At 36.1% G+C, this 22,814-nt stretch overlaps 1 protein-coding gene and 1 long non-coding RNA gene across 8 annotated transcripts in view; one reads left to right on the top strand and one right to left on the bottom strand.

Moving 5' to 3' along the window:
- The window catches only part of LOC139975858 (uncharacterized), a 27,378-nt gene extending 7,034 nt beyond the window's left edge, over positions 1 to 20,344 (top strand). For 3 of the 7 annotated variants that reach the window (XM_071984108.1, XM_071984110.1, XM_071984107.1), the window contains 12 exons: positions 449 to 532; positions 1,058 to 1,105; positions 3,529 to 3,723; positions 6,067 to 6,222; positions 6,916 to 6,991; positions 8,259 to 8,606; positions 10,108 to 10,331; positions 10,841 to 10,969; positions 13,663 to 13,812; positions 16,745 to 16,870; positions 17,183 to 17,305; positions 18,081 to 20,344. In XM_071984108.1, coding sequence (XP_071840209.1) covers positions 449 to 532; positions 1,058 to 1,105; positions 3,529 to 3,723; positions 6,067 to 6,222; positions 6,916 to 6,991; positions 8,259 to 8,606; positions 10,108 to 10,331; positions 10,841 to 10,969; positions 13,663 to 13,812; positions 16,745 to 16,870; positions 17,183 to 17,305; positions 18,081 to 18,326 — 1,905 coding nt within the window. In that variant the 3' untranslated portion in view covers positions 18,327 to 20,344. Of the gene's footprint in view, positions 1 to 448; positions 533 to 1,057; positions 1,106 to 3,528; positions 3,724 to 6,066; positions 6,223 to 6,915; positions 6,992 to 8,258; positions 8,607 to 10,107; positions 10,332 to 10,840; positions 10,970 to 13,223; positions 13,637 to 13,662; positions 13,813 to 16,744; positions 16,871 to 17,182; positions 17,306 to 18,080 lie in introns of those variants that run through there. The other 4 variants (XM_071984112.1, XM_071984111.1, XM_071984109.1 and 1 more) reach the window with 3 other exon arrangements.
- On the bottom strand, positions 8,435 to 22,814 carry LOC139975859 (uncharacterized). Its single transcript, XR_011795928.1, has 3 exons — positions 21,465 to 22,814; positions 17,893 to 17,954; positions 8,435 to 8,562 (listed from the first exon to the last, which is right to left on the bottom strand). It is a non-coding gene; the product is annotated as an uncharacterized lncRNA (long non-coding RNA).

Here is a 22,814-nt window from a genome sequence, read left to right as displayed (position 1 = left end):
GTGCAAGATAAATGGATGTTACTTAAATGTTTGCAATTGATTTGAAAACATTTGGTCAAATCACATCATCCACTTGGCATTTTCTGTGACATCACAAGCCAACTACTGTACTGTGATCTTATTCCTTGAGTAAGGAAGGGTTTAGTCAGTCACAATAGGCTACATTCTATCAATCACATCTCAATAGTTAGGGACAAGATGTTGCAATGGGATTTTCAGATAAAGTAGTCAAATATTTCCTCTTAGTGTTACACAATGTCTGTCATGTGAGTAGCATTTTTTAAATGAGTATTGAAAAATACGAGTGCCTCTTCATGTTGTGTTTTGGCATCTTATAAAACCTGGTTCAATCAAACAGAAGTTCACAGAGATCATTGCAGTCAACAAATGAAATTCATACCGATTTAAGTCTGTTTTAATTATCTTTGTATTTTTATTTACATTGGAGGCGCCCATTGAAGACATAGAAGATGAGAAACAAACACGGGTCAACCGTAATAACCCTGTATCTGCTCTATTTATACCGTGCAGTGTAAGTAAAAAGGAGAGATAGTAAAAATTTTGTCATTAAGTGCATTCCATCTGAATACAACAATTAACAATGTGTAATAAAAATGCCAGGCGGAGCCTTTATACCCACCTTCTTTCTCTTTGTGATAGTATGATTCTGGTAGGAAATAATCAGACAAGGTTCATGTGTAAAAGTAAGTGGGCCTGACTTTTGGATACTAGCTGGATCTTCTTCAGAGGCTAAATGACCAGTAACAGAAATTACAAGGGACAATTAAAATACAGCACAGAATAAAAATCGGTTAATGAGCAGGGTGAACACAAAGAGATACAGTATGTGTATCCACTTTATTTTTTACAAGAACCTTCTCTCATGGAATTAGGCGAGGAATCACTAAGCTTCTTGGCTTTCTTGTCGTTGCATTCTGATGAAACAAGAATTTGCAAATATCATTTGAAACATGCTTTCATTAGTCAAAATCATTGAAATCTTTTGCAGTCATCAAAATTGATCCATGTTCATTTGTGTACTTATACTCACTCATAGAAGTACACCTTAAACAGGATACAACAGCAGGAGGAGAATGAAACAGAGGTATGTGCAATGTTTCCACATCACGATGTAAGTAGAAGTAAAAGTATAAAGATTGATACCTGTTACGTTCTAACAGATAGTGAAATTCTGTGCAAGATAAATGGATGTTACTTGAATGGTTAAAGTTGATTTGACAACATTTGTGGATCTATTCCTTGCTTTTAGTCAAATCACATCATCCCCTTAGCATTTTCTGTGACATCACAAGCCAACTACTGTACTGTGATCTTATTCCTTGAGTAAGGAAGGGTTTAGTCAGTCACAATAGGCTATCAATAAGTCACATCTCAATCATTAGGGACAAGATGTTGCGATGGGATTTTCAGTAGTCAAATATATTCTCTTAGTGTTACACAATGTCTGTCATGAGAGTAGCTTTTTTTAGATGAGTAGTGAAAAATGGCCCAGTACCAGTCAGATGGAGTTCTCCTAGACTAGCAAACATTTTCTTAACTTTGGCCCCTACCAAAATTTGACAGAGTATAATCGTTTTTTTTCTAAATTTCAGTTAGCATAGCTTTGTAATTAGGAATGCCTTCCCATAGGCCTATAAGATTGTCATTCCTGCAAAAGATGACTTAAACAAAAGGGGAAACAGTAAGAATAAATGAACCCCAAATTGCACAATCAGTGAAAGCATAGCTTATACACTGGCTCAGAGAACATTTAATGTTCGTCTACAGTGGTGAATAAACTATGAAACATAATAGCTAGAACAAATCACATGGCAAAAGTTTATTGAGCTTCAACATGGCTAATGATCTCATTAGTGGAATTCATAGGTCCTTTTATGTCAGTAAAATAAAGGGCAATGTGTGGAAATGTTGTAACTTTATAAGCATGATATCTCATTGTATTGTCAGGATAATCAGATTCCTAATAGATGCACAGCTATTCATGTACATAATCAAACCTCAATCCAATTTTCTTAACTTTGTGGAGGGGGTTAATGGTTGATGGTTATTGTGCTCTTTCTTGTATTAATTACAAACCTGGCTTGATTGGACAGGAACAAGTATCCTAGAACCAAGCAAAAGAATTTGTCAGTCTTTATTTCAGTTATTCAGTGTCATGATAAGTAATGGCTACAATGGTCACTTTACTTACTTCATTCCTCTCTTACAAGTTACCTGTCTTCTAAATACACACAGATCATGATAAACCACACTTACAAAATGATAAGATTCTTGCACTGAGCCTTCTTATGACCATTTATCTTAAATGTCTTCACAGGGAAAAGGGGGATGACTTTAGAGCTGAGCAAGAACGTTACCAGTTTGTGGGCATAGTAGATCTCAGTGCATATTTACTGTAGGCATATACGAGACCAGTAACAATTGTCTAACTAGCCAAACCAGCAAGAATTGTGGTTTTCATGTAAATGTTGCGTATTTCTTTGGCAATGGTTATTTGGTTACACCGAACCCTTTCATTCTAGCGTAAACCCGCGCTCCAATTGACCTTTCCATGTCATGTTGTTTCATGTTTATTAACTGATTAAGACATGCAAAGGTGCATGTTTCATAATAAAATAATGTTATTAAATTGTCAAATGATAAATCAAATACTAAGGTCAGCTACATAGAAGTATTTTGTGAGCTCTGTTAATGTTTGTTGATTAATAATGATTGATGGACCATAGTGTCGTGTATGGCGTTTATATCTGGTGTTTACGGCAAAAGTCTCACAATGACGAGAGGAAGAAGTTCCTATGGAGTTAGTAAGCCTAGTTACTTTCTATTGATGGAAATACTAACTGTCATTGTTTTTCTGAAACTAATATGACTTACTTAAACAAGAAAGAAATTAAATATACTAAGATCTTGATACTTCTAAGCACTATTTCAACGTCCAAAGTTAGTGGTGCCATGGCGTGTGTCAATGAACATAATATGGTTTGATCTGGTGATTGTTATATGAATGAGACACAGAGAATGAATTGTTTAAATGACATCTGCATGAAAGCAGACTTAAGTCTAGTAATTTTGTAAAAAGTTGCATAATTCAGTTATCAGATAAAAACAGTAATTGAATGACTGATTACTGTAAAGAAATGCATTATTGAAGTTTCAAAGTTGTCAAGTAGAGTATATACTAAATGTTATCATAAGCAGCTGTGCAATATTGAATTGTTTACTTATGATCATTTGTCACTAAGGTTAAATGATCATGAATATCAGAGACTTAATTGAGCATGTTCAATTTGTGGAAACAGTCACATCATTAAGAATAGCATACTGTCAATAATCAGCATATACAATTTACAACTTCTGCTATCTTAAAACCGGCTTGCAATCAAGCAGGAGTTCACAGAGATCATTTGCATCTGCATGTTTCAGATTATTTCATATAAATTAAGTTCAAAACAATTCAAGTTGTAACATTTATCAAATTCTTGTCCACATTTTATGCTGTATATTTAGCTCTGTATGATCATACATAAGGAGTTGGAAGAGCTGATTAAGGAATTAGAAAGGTTAAGGCAACAAGAGGATGATGTTATCCGAAGGTTCGAGACAAGTGGATCTTTTCCTTATCAACTGGACTATTCCAATAAGCCAATGGGCTTTCAAGGGAGGGCTATGCAGAACAGAGAAGCTGTAGCTAACAGAAAAATAGTAAGTAACATATTGTTCAGACTATACCTGATTGTGAAGTACTACATTTAAGATGTGAAAATGACACAGCAACAATCAGTTATAGGTCAATAAGTAAACATTTATGAAATCTTTGGTAACAATATTTTATAAAGCTAAACAAGTTATTACAACTTTGTTCAGATAACTCTCTTTTACCAATATTTGGAAAGCAAATGCAAATGCTTGAAAAGCAGTTTTGCAATACTTCAGAGGTTCCTTTCAGGTTATACTACTTAGGCAGTAGCCTTGGCTGACTATGATTTGGAGCTTATCTCTCTAGATGATGTGGTCCTTAGTCTGGTTGGAGTTTGGTTGGTAGTAGCAGAGTTTCTTGGCAGATTCCCTGTCCAGGGGACACCCTATCCAAAGTGAGTGGTCGCTAACGAAAATGAAATGCCAGCACCATTTCAGAAGGTGTGGCAGACCTAACATAGGCTTATATGCCTCCCAGTAAACACCAAGCTCCCAGGTTCCTGTTCCAGGATGTTCCATCCTCTATCCTGGGCAACACGCTCTGCAAATCAACTTGGATGGGATGGATGCATTGCCATTATGTGTAACTCACAAGGTAATCCTAAAGATGACAAAAATGAGGCTCCTTCTCAATGCCCTTTTGTGGTCTAGGAGGCTGTGGTGTCCACTGCTCGTTGACCTGACAGACATCCCTCAGATCCTCCCAGATTTATCATATCTGCTACTTCAAGGCTGAGAGAGGTTCACAGTATCCAATCACTAAACCAAGCTACTTGAAAATACAGTCTTCATGCAGAGCACAGGGTCATTCTAGAGATGCTGTCAGTATAGCCGCAGCAGTCAAGTGACCAGGGACAATTCAAATTTACGGTTGCAGATTACACAAAATTGTTCCAGTGATGCTACAGGTTGATTCAAGCACAAATGCTATACCACAAGTAGCAGACATCTTGATGTCTCCCTTCTGTGAAAGTCACTACAGGTCTACAATCTCAAGGTTTCTCAGATGGGTCCACAGTGGGATTGATCGTAGATACTCCCCTCTTTTAGCAGGCATGGCAAATATTAGACCCAACAAACCAAGGCTCCCACACACAAACTAAAGCTCCCACGCTCTTGGGGACAACGTCATACATGACCTAGCAAAGTCTCTGTATAAACCAATGGCAGAGTCATCCGTTGAGTCCCTTACACATCAGACTCTTTTCATTCATTGCAGCTATACGATGGGACAGCCTTCATGCCATCTCACCAAAAGTTGCACATTCAAATTGACTCACATAGAGATTGCTGGTGCCACACCCAGATTTCCTTACTGTAAAGAACCAGAATGTTCTTGGACTGTTTACACAGACATCTTCATCTAGAAGGTCCCTTACTTCTCCTTGCTTGAGGACCCTTCTGTGGTTCCTGAATAAGACAAGCGCATCATGGAAGTTTACCAAACTTTTCATCCTATTCAGGTTTCCTTACATGGGGTCTTCCATAGGTTGTTAGTCAACCTGATCCAACCTCATTCGCTCCCAGAGGAGGATAGAGCCCATGATATCAGAAGCAAGGCTTCGTCAAGAGCTCTTTTCACTGGGGTCAACATAGAGGAAATCTTTAGTGCAACCTCCTGGGAGACCCCATCTACATTTGTTGTCTTACAGTTCTATTACCTAATACTGGCACACTTGCATCAGAAGCAGCTTTTATGTGCGGTGTTGGGCCTCTCTTCACAGCAGCAGTACCACCCTGTGCATATGTGTAGGAAACAGGGAGGAGAGGAATGAAGGAAATACCCCAAAACTAATACTGGTTGGGGTATTTATAAATGATGATACTTGTCTCAACCACCTCCCACCTCCATGCAGGACCATCATCGTGCCTTTTCACCTACTCTTACAAACTCACGGCAGGATGACTGGTTGGTAACTTTCCAGGGGGCCGTCTTATTGTCTCGGGGGGGGGGTTAGAAATTGATCAAGAGAGAAACTACCAACTTGGCTCCACCAGTGACTCTGTATTTTTGTATTCCTATTGGCAGTAATGTCAGTGAGTTTTCTTATCACTGTTGAGACAACCAAAAGACCACCCATATAATTGCCCTGCTGGTCATAGAAGGTGCTTAGTGTTAAATGTTTCCTGTACACTCTAGGTATGGTAGCACAAAAGTGCTAAGTTGTGAGAGGTCCTCACTTGGTAACTTTTGGAATATAATACACTTGATTTGATAAAGAAAAAAAAAAGGGTTTATTTGCAACTAGTGAAAGCTAATGTGATATTGTGATTTGTTGAATTAATCAACTACCAATTTTCTGTTTTCATGTAATCAGACTCTCTACATTCATCTTTATTGATAATCAGCTATTAGAGGATCTCAGACAACTCTCAGCAGGCTTCAGAAAAACTCAAGATGAGGCTTTCAGAAGGTTTAAGTCCAAGACAGGTGGATCTTATCATAATATCAAAAAACCAGTGCAGAAAAGAGAAACCGTGACTGAAAGAAAACTAGTAAGAATGGTATGATTAAGGTATTACAGTTAACATGAGAAGTAAAATGGCCCATTACCAACCAGTTAGACTTATACTTGACTATAGCAAAACATTTTAAAAGATATGGCTACTAGATTTTGTGAAAGCACACAAATTATTTTCACATTCTTAACACTAAATCTCTTTTATTAAAGTTCAACCATGAATTTTTTAACTGTTGAAAAGAAATAGGTGAGGCTTCAGACAATCTGCAGCACTTGCACTTGCTGTAAATACCATTAAATACACAGCAACACTACATAATTGGAAGGTTTGCTTTTATATGATTGACAGATTAACTGGATCCGTTAAACATTAAAAGCCTGACAGTGACGTAAATCACAGATTCACTTTGTCCTAGCCAGATTATTGTGAAGGCCTCTGCAACATGGCACATTTTTAAAGGAAATTCTTCCCAGCCAGTACAGTGTGTTAGTTCAGACCATTTACTCTTTGATATCTTGTATGAATAAATGTATGGTAATGTGATTACAGTTGCGGATCCAGGCTTTATTGGGAGACTGGTATTGGTAGGTATACCGATATAAAAATATGTCAGAAAATCCTATAAGAAATGTCAGGATGCAAAATGTGATCAATTTTTCCACTATTACATTTTTTTATGCAAAATTATGTTTGCAGCTAATTCAACATAGTTGCGGTGTTCTCCTTAATTAACAGGTTGCACCAGTGGCTTTCAAGGAGGAAAGATCATCATGTGAAGAAAAGGAGACTTTAAATGTACCAGTTCCAACAGGTATAGTCATTCTAGGCACAAACCCAAACATCATTATTGATGTATAAGATTTCATGCACAAATTCCCTAAACAGCTCATATCAAAATGTATTCCGTTTGGGTGGTATCACGGATTAAATATTTCTTCACATGTAGGCTGAAGACTTGATCAAGTCTAAATAATCCCATCATTAAGCCTCATGTTTTTCAGTACTTATGTTTTTCTTAATTTTTGCAATGATCATTTTCTATTATAGTGAAGATGCTGAATATAAAATATTAAAGCTGCTGACCAAATGATGGCATTGGTTTCAGGGTCAAAATTGTTTTACTTTTCACCTACGAAAATTAAAAGAAAAACAAAAGAGAATGTAAAAAGATATCAGATCCTAGTATATGGCACTATTACATCACAATGTTCACAAAATTATTTTAGCTGTTTGGGGATGGGGGTGGGGGGGGGGATTCTTTACAAAGATCTTTGTGGTACACACCAATGATGATGGTTAGGTTTGTGTTCCCTTTTATAGCAGCAGGTTGCATTTTAGCTTAATTACATTTTTTCTTGATCAAAACCACTGTCATGCTAGTGCTAGTATGTTCCACTACTGTCACAGGCAATGTTTCAAATATTGAGGTATTCTTTTACTTTTCTTACAAAACTTACTTACTCTACGCCTATCCTACACTCATAGCAGAGGTGGCTAGACAACTATGCATGTAAGAATCATTGTTCAGTCTGCTTCTTTCTTTACAAAACAAACAATTAGTTATCAAGCATAGCATACTTTTACAGCACAGGTACTCAGCCTAGGAAAATGTCACAATCCAGGCTGTGTGCAGTTTGTCCTCAACTGACAAGGCCATAGCTTAAGGCAAATTGAACCATTTTTGGTAGGGAAAAATGTCAGAACTTCACAATTAGTTGGTTTGATGCGATAAGAAATGTGCTTAAATCATACATAAACATCTGAAATTATTTGTCCTGACTTACCAGGTGTGGAGCTTTTATGTAACAAGTATTGTGCAAGCTTTTGTAAACAACATTGTGTCGGAAGTATGTATACTTAACTAACGATTGCTACCTACTTCCCAAGAAGAAAGAATTGTGTTTCTTTGCCAACAGCCATACATACCCATGATATCCCATTTAGTTTCAAATTGAATAAAGCAATTTCTTTGTTAACAAAATGTGATCTGAGTTATTAAAGATCTTCTCGAAGAAGTGACTGCTACTCCTTTACATGTAGCTGAGAACCCTTAATTATCATTACATTCTTTCTCAAAGGCTTGAGTAAGAATTCAGCATGCAGCCTACAAGATAAAAGTTGTATGGAAGAAGAAGTGGTGATCACAACAGAAGGTGGATTAATAGAGATACAAGATACTGGTGTCAGCCTAGAAATACCTCCTGGTGCTCTGGAGGAGGAACAATTGATTAAAATGAGAATTGTTTCAGATGATTACCATGATGATTTAGCTGAGTCATTTGGTAGTAACGCATCAGTTGTGGTAGAGCTCCTCCCTAGTAACCTTGCCCTACTGAAACCGGCAAAGCTGACATTGCCTCACTGTTTGGTTCTCAAGTTAGGCTGTGAATGGAAAGCAAAGATATACACCAGTCATCATGAGAAAGGTAAGTATAAATAAATTGTAGAATCTAAATTAGAATATTCTTTTAAAGTTTTTCAGTGAAATCGTATGTGTCACTCAAACAGTTGGGCCATTGGAATCTATTTGTATGCTGATGTAAGAAGACAGTAGACATAACACCATAAATAAATAAATGTAAAAATTGGTTCAAACGAAAAGATATCATTTATATTAATGTATTACATTTATATTCATATTAATGTGAAACACAAGACAAGCCTAAATTTGCCAGCCATAAAGCTTAGCTACAGTATACTACACAAGAGAGGTCAACAGTATTGCTCCAAATATGCTAGAAAGTCCAATAGTGGTCTCCCATCCTCAAATTTCAGCATTTTACTGCCATTGTAAAAGAAGTTACCCACCCTGTGATATTTGTCTATTTTAATAATGTGCAATGTTTGAATCATTTGGACGATCAGAACTCTATGAAAGTGCATTATCTGAGAGTGACACAAGGAGATGACAATCAGGAAAAAGAGGCACAATCCCATTAAGTTACTAGAAGTTGGTCAAGAGGACTGGAATAAATAAAATGGAATAAGGAGGGGAGTGTGAATAACTTTAGGATTAGTATTGAACGTATAGTTATGTTACCTATGGGGGGAATTGAGCATTAACTCATCCACACCCCACCTCAACTCCGCATTGCACCCATCCCATCCCACACAACATCCCACCCATAACCAATCTAACAGAACAGATTTCTGCAAACTACTTCTTTATCATAAACCAATGGACTTCAAACTTAGTGGGTATGTGCCTAGGCATGGGTTGTTGTATCTGCATGATTAATGATGTCATAGGTGAAAGGTCAACTAACCAAAACCAGCATTGTGGCCATTACACATATACCAAAATAAGATATGTCCCAAAACTTCAAACACAAATAGGTTAATACAGACTACATGTCTACTGTACAATGCTTCAGACAAAAGTAGGATGTCAAGTATTATACTTGTTAAGTACATAATCTAAAATGCCAAGGCTCACATGATCGTAGGAGGTCAAGGTCAAGCTTGGCCAGATTTGTGCCAAAAAATATTTAGCAAACAACTCACTGACCATAAGAGGAATGGATTTTAGACTTGATATGTGCCTGGGTATGGTTTTTAGTGTCTGTTTGACTATTGACATCATAGTGCAAATTGTCAGAGGTAACATAACCCCCCACAAACAGCTTTACAGGTATATCACAGCAACAACTATGGCTGAAACCATGTTCAAACACACAAAGGATTCCATTAAATGCACATCTACTGTGCAATAATTAATTTGAAATGCCTATGAAGAAACATTTGATAAAGAAGGTGTAGGCAAACTGGTTGTAGTATAACATCAGGCAATGAACAAAACAATAACACTTTCGTTTATTGACAACAAACCCTTAAGATTCTCTGGTATTGATGGTGCCATTGATTGGTAATGAATAATCCTTTTAAATTTCAAAATCATCTCTTTCAATTTTCATTTGGTTCTTTGAGGAAACCAACCACTTTGGGAAGAGGATCTATTTGCTTCATGTGAATTGCATAAAAGCTTTTGCTTGATATGGCTTCAGCGTTTTTGCTGGAAGAAAGTGATAGTTGGTGAGGAAATAATAGATGCCAAGTTCATTATATTGTTTGCTGCCAGACGTGGGCCTTTCTCTAACAGTTATGCATATGTGGATGTCGGCTTTTGCTCGGAATTACCAAGTTGTCAAGAGGTGGGATGTTTGCTAAATCTTCTTCAATAGGTTGTTCATATCATCTTGCTTAACCCCTACATCAATGATTGTGTTACTTATTGTGTCCTACTGATTGTCAATTGAAATATATAACTTGCATGAACAACATGCAGTATTTTACAAGAAAGGAGAGTTACAACTGACAATTTTGTTTGATATAGATGTCCCATCCATTTGGACATGCTCTCTAAAGAAGAAAACCCAAAGGTAGATTGATCCATTGCAAAAATTGTATTGTGTGATTGGCTTCAGAACTTTTGCTGGGAGAAATTCCTAGATGGTGACAACAGTAGAAGCCAAGAGCATAATATTGTGGTGCTGCCAGACATTTGTATTCCCCTAACAGTGAAGCGATACGTGGATGTTGACTTTTACTTGGACGTACCAGGTTGTCAAGAAGTAGGATGTTTACTACATCTTCAATAGTTTGCTCAAATTATCTTGCTTAACCTAGACATAAATGATTTTGTTACTGCTTTGCCCTATAGAAAAAGGAAGATGTCTTGCATCACCTTAGGATAGCATTTTACAAGAAAGGAGAGTTACCATTGACAATTTTGTTTGATAAAGATTTACCATCTATTTGGACATACTATCCTGGAGCAGAAAACCCAAAGGTAAGTTGATCCAAAAGTGATTATGAACACTTGTATTATTAAGTAATGCCACATGCCTTGTAGTATAAAGCTTAAAAATGTTATTAATAGCGATCACCTGTGGATTTTCAGTTTTTGATTCCTTGCCCAAAGTAGTTACTGTTATTGCTAGGTGTATGTGACACCTTGGCTTGTAGGTACTGTACATAGGTACATGAACTTCATATATGGAATGTAGATGCACCTTTTTCAGTACAAGAACCCTATTGAAATTTGTAAAAGGTCATTTCTGGTCAACATGTCTGCAAACAGTCTGAAAACCTTGTAAGCAAGATAACTCACAAAACAATGCTTGGATGAAGTTCAAGTAATTTTGTTATTCAGATCCCTCATGGTTAAGTTTAAGAACTTTATTAAAATTGGTGGAGTCAAAGTCTGAAACCTTGTAAACACGATAAATCACAAACTGAAGCTGGGTTGTAGCGAATAATTGGTATTTAGGTCTCTCATGGTAAATACAAGAGCCCAATTGAAATCTGTGGAGCTCAAAGGTCAAGATAGGTTAAAATCTGGAAAACTTGTCAAACACAATACCACACAATGGAAAGCCTGAATGAAGTTCATACAGGTTTGTAGATCCATTGAAGTTGGTGCAAGAACCTGGTAATAATTGGTAGAGGTGTAAGGTCACATGAGATCAACAGAGATGACAAAGTATGAAAACCTTGTAGACACAACTCACAAAGTGAAGCTTGGATGAAGTTACCACATGGTGTGTAGTTCCATAGTAGTGAATATAGCCAGATTGAAATTGGTGGAGCTCGGCCAAAGGTCAACATAGTTAAACGTCTGAAAACCTAGTTTACATGATAATTGTCAAACTAAAGCTTAGTTGAACTTAATAATTGGTATGTGGTCTGTGGATCCAACTTATTGAGTACAAGACCATATTGTTTACTATGAAGGTCAACAGAGGGTAAAGTTGGAAAACTTTGTGACCAGGATAACTCCAACAGTAAAGCTTGAATGAATGTAGTATTGATTATATTTGTAGATCCACCTTATTGAGTACATTTAACCCTAGTGTGAAAATCTGAAAAGCATATTAATCACTCCGGAAGTAACACATGGATGCACTTCATACTTGTTATGTGATTCCACCTTATGAAGTACAAGAACCTAGTGTGCGGTTTACATTAAATGTCCTCATATAAACTTGGCAAGGAATCACTTAAAGCCTGTTGGCTTTCTGGTTAGTTTTTTTTAATTGGTACCCATTTAATTGGTACCCATTTAATTATTTAGTTGGTACCCATTGGTACCCAAGTCTGAAAAAGAAGGAACTTTCTAGATTATGAGAGAAATATATGATGGGTCTTTGTACACTTGTATATTTCCCTAGTGTATTCCATTGCCATTCTCATTTTGTGATCCAAAGCAGAACAATTGTAAAATACAGTATTGTAATGCAGCTGAAGTATGTTTCGATCAATCACAGCATGAATATAGTGGTTGATGGATGATCAGTCATGTTTCTTCACATGTGGGCTTAATTTGTGTAAGCCTTTGCTTATATAACTGAAACTTAGTTTGACATCTTAGAGCATCAGACCACAATAGTATGTGTACAGCCTACATACATTTTTAAGTAGCAGTCAACAGTGTGTGAAAGTGATGGCAGTTAGCTTACATCAGCATTAATAGTACTTGGCTATTTAAAAAGAGATGATCAAACTCAAGTCTTGCAATGTCTTATTTTATAATGCAGTTTGCATGATGGTATCAGCTGTCATTTGGTGCATCTCTTGTTGTTTTATTTTTTTTGGGGGGGGGGGATTGTGGTGAGTGGGTCCCAGGAGGGAACAAGATAAATGCTCTTCTACTTCAGTTACTGTACATCATTTGCTTCATAATGCTTAATACATAATATTCAATAGGGCACATAAAAATGTTTGGTCAACACAATGGTTTGTCATATGTGTACTCTGTAACAAGTGTTTAGAGAATCATGTTCCTTAGTTAAAGTCAAGTGGGAGCTCAGGTGGTGAAACTTTTAAACATCTCTGCCCATTATTAAAACATGGAAATATTGTTATAAGCATGCATATGATATCCCAAGAAGGGAACTATTGACAAAAGTGTTTCCAAATATACTTCAGAAGCCTTCTTGTTTGCAGTTTGCATTTTCATTTGAGAAAAATGTTACAGCCATCAAAATGAAATACCTTGTAAATATTTTCTCACACCATAACTTCATCATTATTGTAATTGGTAGATTGGTCCTATGATGTGGAGACTGATGTCATTTTAATGAAAGCTAAGTATCAGTAGCAGGTCAAACCTTTAATTTTTACAATTTTATGTTTGAAGGGATGGGTTTCCTTTCAAGAGTGCAAGAACTTTAGTGCCTTAAGTTTATAGGCTGTAGGATATATACTCATTGTAAGATGTTTCATTTCCCTTCCAACAACAAGTAACTGCCATTTGAACATCCATTCATGAACTTTCTGTTTGTTCTTGTCATCAAAGAACCTTATATATCTTCAAACTTCCTGATATACAATAGTGTCATCACATAGGAACTCCCACGAAGACATTTTGAAAGCCCTTTGTTATTTCAAGTTTGTTTTACATTAGCTACTGCAGCAACTGTAGCACTTTTCTAGCTAATTAGCCTTTTGATATGAAGGATCTTCCTTCTTTTTTTTCCTCAGCAAATAGCTTTCCAGAGGGTTGCTACTTCCAATAAATGTTTGTCCACATTTGTATTAAAATGGCAAGGGAACTTGGAAATAACTGACTGTACATGTTACTTCAAAGCTGGGCAAGGAACAGACCTTGTAGACTTAATATTTCCCCTTCAGGTAAGACGTTGATAAAAAGTTCATTAACAATGTGGCTGTGTTATTCATTAGTTGCAGTACCATACTTGCCAATGTGGTTAAACATTGAAGAGAACAGTACCAGCATTAGTATAAGTCAAACCTATTCAGTTAACGAGTCTTATTAGTTGCACAAGGAGTTTTGTACTAAAAGGGGGGGGGGGACATTAATTGTTAATTGCCTGCTGTCAAAAGGTATACCAATTGTTTGTGGTTAATTAAGTTCAAAGGTCATTAGTATAAAATCTACTTCTCCCAGAATATGCTAGAAATAATGGTAATGCATGGTCAATTTTTACTACTACCCTCATTTCATTTACAGCATTGTTACGAACGCAGGATTCTGCGTCCGTGACTCAATGTTTGGCCAGGGACGCAAACTCTTCAAATTGCTTTCGTCGGGTGGACTCAAACTTTTTCTTGAGAAACAAACCCCAAGTATACACACTCACAACTAGGTCAACGGAAAACATAACAAAACACATTTTTGAATGAACATCTTTCATTATTTCATTTCAAAAAACCACATCTTACAAGAACCAATGGTTCTCCTACTCCTACAGATCATTGAATTTGTTGGAAAATAAATATATCATCACTATCAACCGCAAGGTAAAGGGTTAACAACACCCCTCTACGGAGATTTTCATGCTAAAAATAGACAATGATGCTTTTCCAAAATTCCTGTGATTTGATTGGTTAATAGTCCTCATCCATTGTCTGAAAATTCTTGCATCTGTAGTGCTCAATGAATACGGGGTATGTTGTTTAAAGCAGCATTTTGCGTCCTTGACTATGATATTTCTCAACCTCACTGACTCCACTATGCCATAACGACATACATAACTAGCTAATCTATTTATATTTTACTTCAAATGGTGGCATAAAAGTCGAAAAAATTGCAACTTTCAACTGTGTTGTTCTCCAAGATATTTTCCGTTGGGAACCCAATAAACCTCGCCCATAATATGAATATTTAAACACTACGAACGTCATTGACAGATACGTAATATAACACCACGCTTGATTTGTGTACAGTCTATATGGCAGTCGTACCAGGGAGTTGTACCAACGCAAAGTCTTGAATCTATTTTTAGCAACGGCTCATAACTAAACCTGCATCTCTGATTGGTTGAATTCAAACTAGTTGGTTTGGGAACTGAATGCGATTCAATTTTGTATGTGGAATACTCGCTAATTAACGTTTTTGGCAGGGAAAAACTTGGCAAATATCTAAATTTGCTGTTTTGTGATTTGATGTATGTAAAAAACTCGATGGACATGTCAAAAAAGTAGAAAACGGCGACCAAACGCAAAATGCTCATGAATAAACATACTATTCACTGATTGGTGGAATTCAAACTAGTGGATTTGGAGATATGAAAACTTTGTCGAGGACACTTTTACTCGTTATCGATATAAATCGTTAATTACTCGCTAATTAACGCTCTTGGCAGGATGAAACTTGGATGGTATCTTAGTTTGCTGTTTTATGATTGATACATGTAAAAAAATCGATGCACATGTTAAAAAGGTGGAAAAAAGCGACCCAACGCGAAATGCTGCTTTAACAACAATTACATGTAGAGATAGTGAAGATTTCGGTACATGCTATGATGTGTATGCACTCCAATATCATAACGTTAGGCCTTGTCACATACAGTACGTATACCTTTTGACAATGAAGAGGCACATGCATTGTTTTTGAGACTATCACGTAATATTTGAATCATTGTTTTGATCAGAAAATGTTCAATATGTGGAGACAATCTATGAATTTTGTGGGAAGGTAACATCCCTGATCCTGAACAGGATATTTCAGCTCACAGTATGTTTCTTCTCTCTGTATTAATAGTTGCTAATGTAAAATGTGCGTTCTTACCATCAGTAGTTTCTGTTGCCAAAATTTGTTGCAGTCCAATTAACCACGTGCTTCAGTAAATGTTATTTTTGGCGCAACATTCGCGTGTAAACTTCTGTACTTTCGAACATTGAACTGATTTTTTTCAAATCTATATTGCGTAAAAAGCTATTCAAATAGACCTACTGTAATTTTCGTATAGATGATTGCTTGCAAAGAGCCCAGGATAATGTTGGATGTTGGATCAGATTTTAAGGATTTGCGCATGTGTAGTTGAAAATGAAGCTCGAACCGGCATGTACATTACAGTGAACTGTGTGGAATTTAGCGAAAGATATGCACACTGTATGTACTGGGATTTTTGAAGAGTTGGTTGTTGGAATCGCTGCAAGGTCAAAGCACAGAGCTACTACAGAGTTGGCCTAGGGAAGTAGAAGGCGGATGAAGGAGGGGGGACTGGGGGTAAAAATGGGTTGAAACGGCAGGGATGTCGAAAGGAGGGGCGGGCTGGGCTGCCCCTGAAAACAGTGAAGCTAAAGCACTGAGCATTTTTGCCATATATTGTGTATAACATTCACGAAGTATAGGCAGTGATACTACACTAGTATTAGTAACAGTAGGGCATAAGATGAATGTGATTGGATTTCGATCCAGACGCAAGCTTTTTTTTAAGGTACGCAAGCTTTTCGGGGGGCTGCGTCCCTGGGACGCAAACTTTTTTTCACTAATAACATTACTGATTTAATGGGATACTCCTTATTTGTTTGGAGATAATGTGGGGGAGCACAACCTCCAGGAAAGTTTATTTCTGAACACTTCCAGCAATTTTAGGATGCTTAAACTTGGCACCATTAATGGCAAACTTAACACATGAACGCTGCATGATTGTCATCCTTAAGTGGTTTACCTTTTTAAATACTACATTTACCTCATGGAAGGTATAAGTTTATGTCTCTAAGCCACTATATGACATGTATCATTAGAGATGTCTTATGAAAGTGCATACAATAGTCACAACACCTAAAACTGTTTACACTTATCATTTTTAATTAGAAATGGCACCTTTCAAGTTCTAAGTTTGTCAGTAGCTCAAATAGTGACGTGAAGATTGCCAACAATAAGCGTCCACCAGCTGCTGAAGAAACTACAGAGACAAGTTGCAGTGCTAAAACAACGACGGTAGAGTTGCCCATTTTCACATTTGAGTTCCTTTAAAGTTTATTTCAATTCATGAACAGTTACTTAAATTTTACACCCTTTGCTTGGATATTAGTATAGCTCCTACTTTTGTAAAAATCTCTGTTATCCCATTGCATATCTCATATACCACACAATAAGTTTTTCTTTTATATAATATGATGCTTACCACCTATCGTTTCTTGGAATAATGAATATTGCATGGCCTAACTTTGAACATTTAGAAAATGGTGTTCTCTTTGTGTTTCGAAAATGATTCACTAGATGTAAAATTCATCATCATTTCAAAAATAGGTACCAAGCGACTTATGTTCTGCACATCTCAGCATCTCAAGAGGAGAGCCCCAAAAAACAAGTGGACCCCCATTGGATTATACTGTATCCTCAACATGTCCTGAATGTATTGACGTCTTGCAGGTAATAGTTTTGCTCTGTTACGTATCATGAACTACAATGGTATACTATCATGCACCAAACGTCACATATAGACTTTTTTCGTCAACATTGATGGATACTTGCATGACCCCCTCACATTAAGTTAGAGATTTGTTCCAATTGAATAGATGTCCTTTGGCCAGAAACTATATTTGATTTGCTGGACTTGAAACTGACTGACTGTATGAAACCTGAGAAATCAATACCAATTCATGCAATGTGCATCAATTTTAAAGTTCTTTTGACTAAAAGGATTTGTCTGAACATAACCTAACAGACTTAAGTTGCCAATTGCTGAGAAAGATGTTTAATTTGTATTCAGATTTGGCATTGATAGAATATCATGCAATAAAACACTCAATATCACTCATATAAATCAGTCAATAAATCACATAAAACTGCCGTATGCTGTTTTGTACTGTCATACTTGAACGGTGTCCCCTATTATGTGGCAATGGTTCTTCAAATTCAATTACCACACATTATTATCTGTCTATCCGATACCATAGCCCCCTCTAATTTATCTATTGCCATAATTTGTGTAGCATTTTGTTTAATTATATACATACTTTTTGATGAATCACATATCAAAATCTCTCCTTTCATGATGGCTTTGAATTGTTCAATTTTCCTGTAATAAAATAGAATGAAAAGAGATAATCAAAGAAGTTATGGAACATAACAACCTTACAAAGGCATTTTTTGAGCAGCAAAGGTACAGTATGTGATTTGTGCAATGTGATACCCTTTTTTTCAGTACCTAGCTCAAGAATTGACAGACAACTGGCAGGAGGTTGGCAGAAAACTACGTCTAACAGATTCAATACTGAAGACAATAAAGAACGATAACAAGGATAGCTCTAAGCAAAGATGTTATAAGATGTTAACTAAGTGGATGCAAAAATATGGCAGTGGTGCAACATACACGGTACTAGGAAAGGCCTTGGAAGAAGCTGACAGAAAAGATCTGCAAGAATATGTGTATGACAATGTGAAGATATAATTTCATGACAAATGCGCTTAACTGCCTAAACCAACTTTTTGAGTTCATTTTGGTCATTTTTTCAATGTTTCCCTATACTGAAATGGTATGAAATCCAATAACAAGTAATTCATTATGTTAACTTCTTAAGACCCATTTCAAGCAATATAAGTTCAAGTTGACTTTTTTGACAGTACAAGCATACATGTGAGTTGTTGCTCACTTAATTGGTAATTTCAAGTAACAATTATAGGCTTGGCAAAATTGTTGAACAAATGCAAGAAGCCACTTTAGTATTGTACTTAGAAACAGTAAACAGTTTTGTCATGTTCAGTCAAAAGTAGCCTGCATTAATTGTATGATATTAACTAGCTGTATTTCAGTTGTTTATAGTTCAATGTCTCTAAGAAATGGTGTTTGTGCCCCAAGGTCTACTCAGCCCATCTTTACAAGGATGAATCTTGCCAGCACCTTGTTAGAACTGTGTTACTTTGCATGTTGTCTTCAAAATTCAGCAACAGCATAGATGATTATAGAACAAATATATACAGTATTAAAATACCTTAGTTTAAATATACTCACTTGCATCTACATATTGATGTCAGGAAACTAGAACATATATGTTGTCATATAATCGTAACTGCTGTAAACTATAACCCCTGTGAGTGTTAACTCTATGACTCTTTTTTAGTTAAGTATGTTCAATGTGTTCACTATTTGTGGTTCAAGTCATTAACTGTTGAATTTTATGATGTTGGTTGGTAGTGTCTATTTACATGTGTTGTTCACATTCTGAGATTTATGGTCCATTATTTCAGCCATTTGAACTGGTCATTTATTAATGCAATATGTAAAGAAAACTGGGGTGTTGATATGTAATGATAGTTTTAAGCCTACTTCAAATGATCAAGATATATCATTGGAGTAAATCACTTCATGTATCTGGTTTTCTAATTTGGTCGTCAATGAAGTTGAGACTTAAAAACAACCCTAGGCAATCCATTTCATTATAAACAAACATCTTTAACAAGAAAAGTCATCAGAGGAAGTTTTTAATGCAACTAGTTAGTAAATGAGCAGAAAAATAAACAAAGGAAGACATCTGCTTTAATGCCAGGAAAGATTCGTCGGCAATATGGAGTAAGGCAGTGCTGCGGCAACAACATATCTTTAAATCAACTTTTCAAATTGAATGCCAAAGTTACTATAAGCTCAAAAATTGAAGCAAGATATATTATGTTATTTGTGCAATATCTACCACTGACAGGGAGTCGGATGAAACTACTACTGCTGAGACAATACAATCAATTATCATGCTTTTATTGTTGAAAGTGCCTTAACTAAATGTAAAGCTAAACAGTATTTATCCTGGACGATTTTTATTCAGTACTATTTTTATTTACCTTATGAAACAGCTACTTACACTTCTGTATAACATTGGCAGCCAAGTTATTAAGGTACCATATAAGGTAACAAAAGATTCATGTAAATATTAGTAACATCTGCAAAAATAAAGCAGAAAACAATGTTCTGTGGGTCATAGCAATTGTCTTAGCAAGACCAATTGTTGGTTTGGTTGCCAAAGTTTGCCCAGATTTTGATCATTTAAATATACATATTATATACTTCTTGTAGTTATTCCTTCCATTGACACATGAGAGTAATATTGACGATATTAGGTCATCATATTTAGTTGCGTACATTTACCATATATATTTATGGTCATTAATGTGATATATCGACACAGGATTCAAAGAAACACACCAGACAAGATGTTAGCCAGTTTCTGAGAGCCACAAGAAAGTAGCATGTTTTGTGGCGTCATGCACTTAAGGGCACACTACGCTATGATATATACTGTATTAGAATATCACATTTCATACAAATTTATGTGATTGGAAGATGTACATGAGGTGGTAAGACTTTGTTTAATTTAGCTTTGACTTAATTGAAGTTTACTGAGTATAAAGTGGATATTTTTTGTAGATGAAAGTCCTTTATGTCGACAAACTGATTTAATTTGTGTTTATGAAAAAGATGTAAATTATTTCCATATTGATATTTGCATATTAATGACATTCATGTGTTAGAGTGTTAGGTATAATTACAGGGAAACATACAAGTTTCTGTTATCTGTTACATAATTCAGTGTTCGATCAGAATACGTCAATGGTATTCCACGGGTATTGTATATAGCATTGTAGTTTGAGAAAAGTCATTAATCTCTCTTAAAGATGAAGTTTATATAGATTAACAAAACGCATATAAGTAATATATCTATCCAGAGGTTGCCTTTATTATGTGTATAGGAATTAGTGCTATCATTCTCTATTTGACATTTACTATTTCTACATTTTTATGTTCTCCATAGCAGGAGCTGTTCTTCTAGTTTTAACATTCCATTCTTGTAGGAAGAACGTCAATAAAAGAACTGATGTTTATATATGTTGTTGGCATTTTTGTTACTGGTCCATGTGCCCCTCCGCATCATTAAAGACGAAAAAACCCATCAACCAATTGCATGTAGAATGAAAGGAAATTTGTCATGTGATCACCAAAGACCATTTGCTATAACACATTATCATGGGACACACTTTGGACTATTTACCTATGTTCCAAATGACAAGACAATAATAACCTTGAGCTTAACTTATCATTAAGGAAACACTACCTCAAACACCGGTACAATAAACATGTTAATGAATCTAACATATAGTTTATACGGTAATATATAGTTACAGGTTAAGAATGACTTCATGGAAACAGGCGCGTAGCCAGGAATTTGCCAAGGGAGGGGCGAAACTGCAGATTCGGCATTGCAAAACTATCTAAGCGGAGCGCCACCATGGTTGAGGCGAAGCGTACAAGAAAAATTTGGCTGTAAATGCCTCCCAGATCGCTGGAAATGGCACTTCCCAGGCCTTGTAAGTTGCATCGTAGCATTTTCTCTTTTCAAAATACTAGCGATATCATAAAAACATTAAAACAAATTTTTAAAAATATGCTGCCCCATTCGCCCCCCCCCCCCCCTTGGCTACGCGCCTGCATGGAAACCAAATTTATGTACTCTTTGTCCAATTTCTCAGGTAATTTCTAGTCTAGGCTTATTTGGGTTCTCAATTCTCAACCACATATGATACATAATCGCCATATACTTACCAAATTAACGAGACCATTTCAGCAGCGGATCCTGTACCTGGGATGACAGCGGCCTAGATATAGTACCAATTAAGTGTGATGAAACACTGAGAACCTATACCAAACAAATATAAATAATTTACTAATACCAATAAACCTGCAATTGGCAGGAAAGAACCTTTCCATACATTACTGGTCAACATAATAGCCATATATGTGGTTCCACATAACAGTATAACATTCATGTATGAACAGTAGCCTATATATGTCATTCATACTATCAAACTGGAAAACACTAATCATCACTATTTAATCCAACTACTCCATCATAACTCTACAGTTAGTACTAGTCACATAATCCATACATTATGTGGCTAATACAGTGGCTGAGTGGATAAAGGCTGTGGCATTGAGGCAATGAGGCTTAGAAATCAGGAGGCATCGGGTGCGATACCTGAAAGCCGCCGTTAACCCCAGAAAGCCGTCGTAAACCCCAAAAAGCCGCAGTAAACCCCTGTAAGCCCCTGTATACCGCAGTTTGTCGTGCAGTTGGTTTCGCCCGGTAACGATTGTAAGTTGAGTGTTATAATTATGAAGAATGTAATTGTCGTAAGTCCTACTCTATATTTTATTTCATGTTACCAAATGTTATTTTGTTATACTTCTTCCTTTTGTACATTTTTTATAAGGGGAAATATAATTCTGTATTAGCCTATGTTATTATTGATTTGTGCAAATTCATGTGTTTGTATCACCAATGTTTGTATATTAATGTTTTGATATTTTTACTTTATACTTTTCACCTCCAACTACTTGTTCAGCATCATTGAGCGTCGTCTCGGTGACACATAGTAAGATGGGTTTTTCACCCTAGAGCAATCTACTGTTATCACATGTATCTGAAATGACTTTCTTAGTTGAAAAGATTTCAAATTTTGAGTTAAAATGTTAAATTGGAAGCCACCCTGTTAGTTGTAATCCATAAGCCCTTGCGGGTTTCTCCCACATTTGTGGTCGTTTAACCATCCTAAAAATAACTGCTGATTAAAAGACATGGGACCATGTGGTCGGTATATGCATCGCAACAAAATAAGTTGTTCTCTTTGAACAACACCGTACATGGTGGCCATTCAATGAACATTACTCCATTTAACATGTCTCATGACTCTCCTAACACACCATAAAAAATAATATTATTAATATTATACATAGAATCATAGTTTACACTTATCACCGACTATCTTTTGCAACCGAGAATAAATACAATGCGACAGAATTATAAAGTAATGAAATCTCTTCACGTAATAACAGTTAACGCTAAAATTCGTCCCCTTACACGAAATCAGTACAGATTGTAATACGCAACTGTAA

The sequence above is a fragment of the Apostichopus japonicus genome, chromosome 11 (genome assembly GCF_037975245.1).
Source record: "Apostichopus japonicus isolate 1M-3 chromosome 11, ASM3797524v1, whole genome shotgun sequence".
NCBI lineage: Eukaryota > Metazoa > Echinodermata > Holothuroidea > Aspidochirotida > Stichopodidae > Apostichopus > Apostichopus japonicus.
This window is presented reverse-complemented; position numbering and strand designations above follow the sequence as displayed.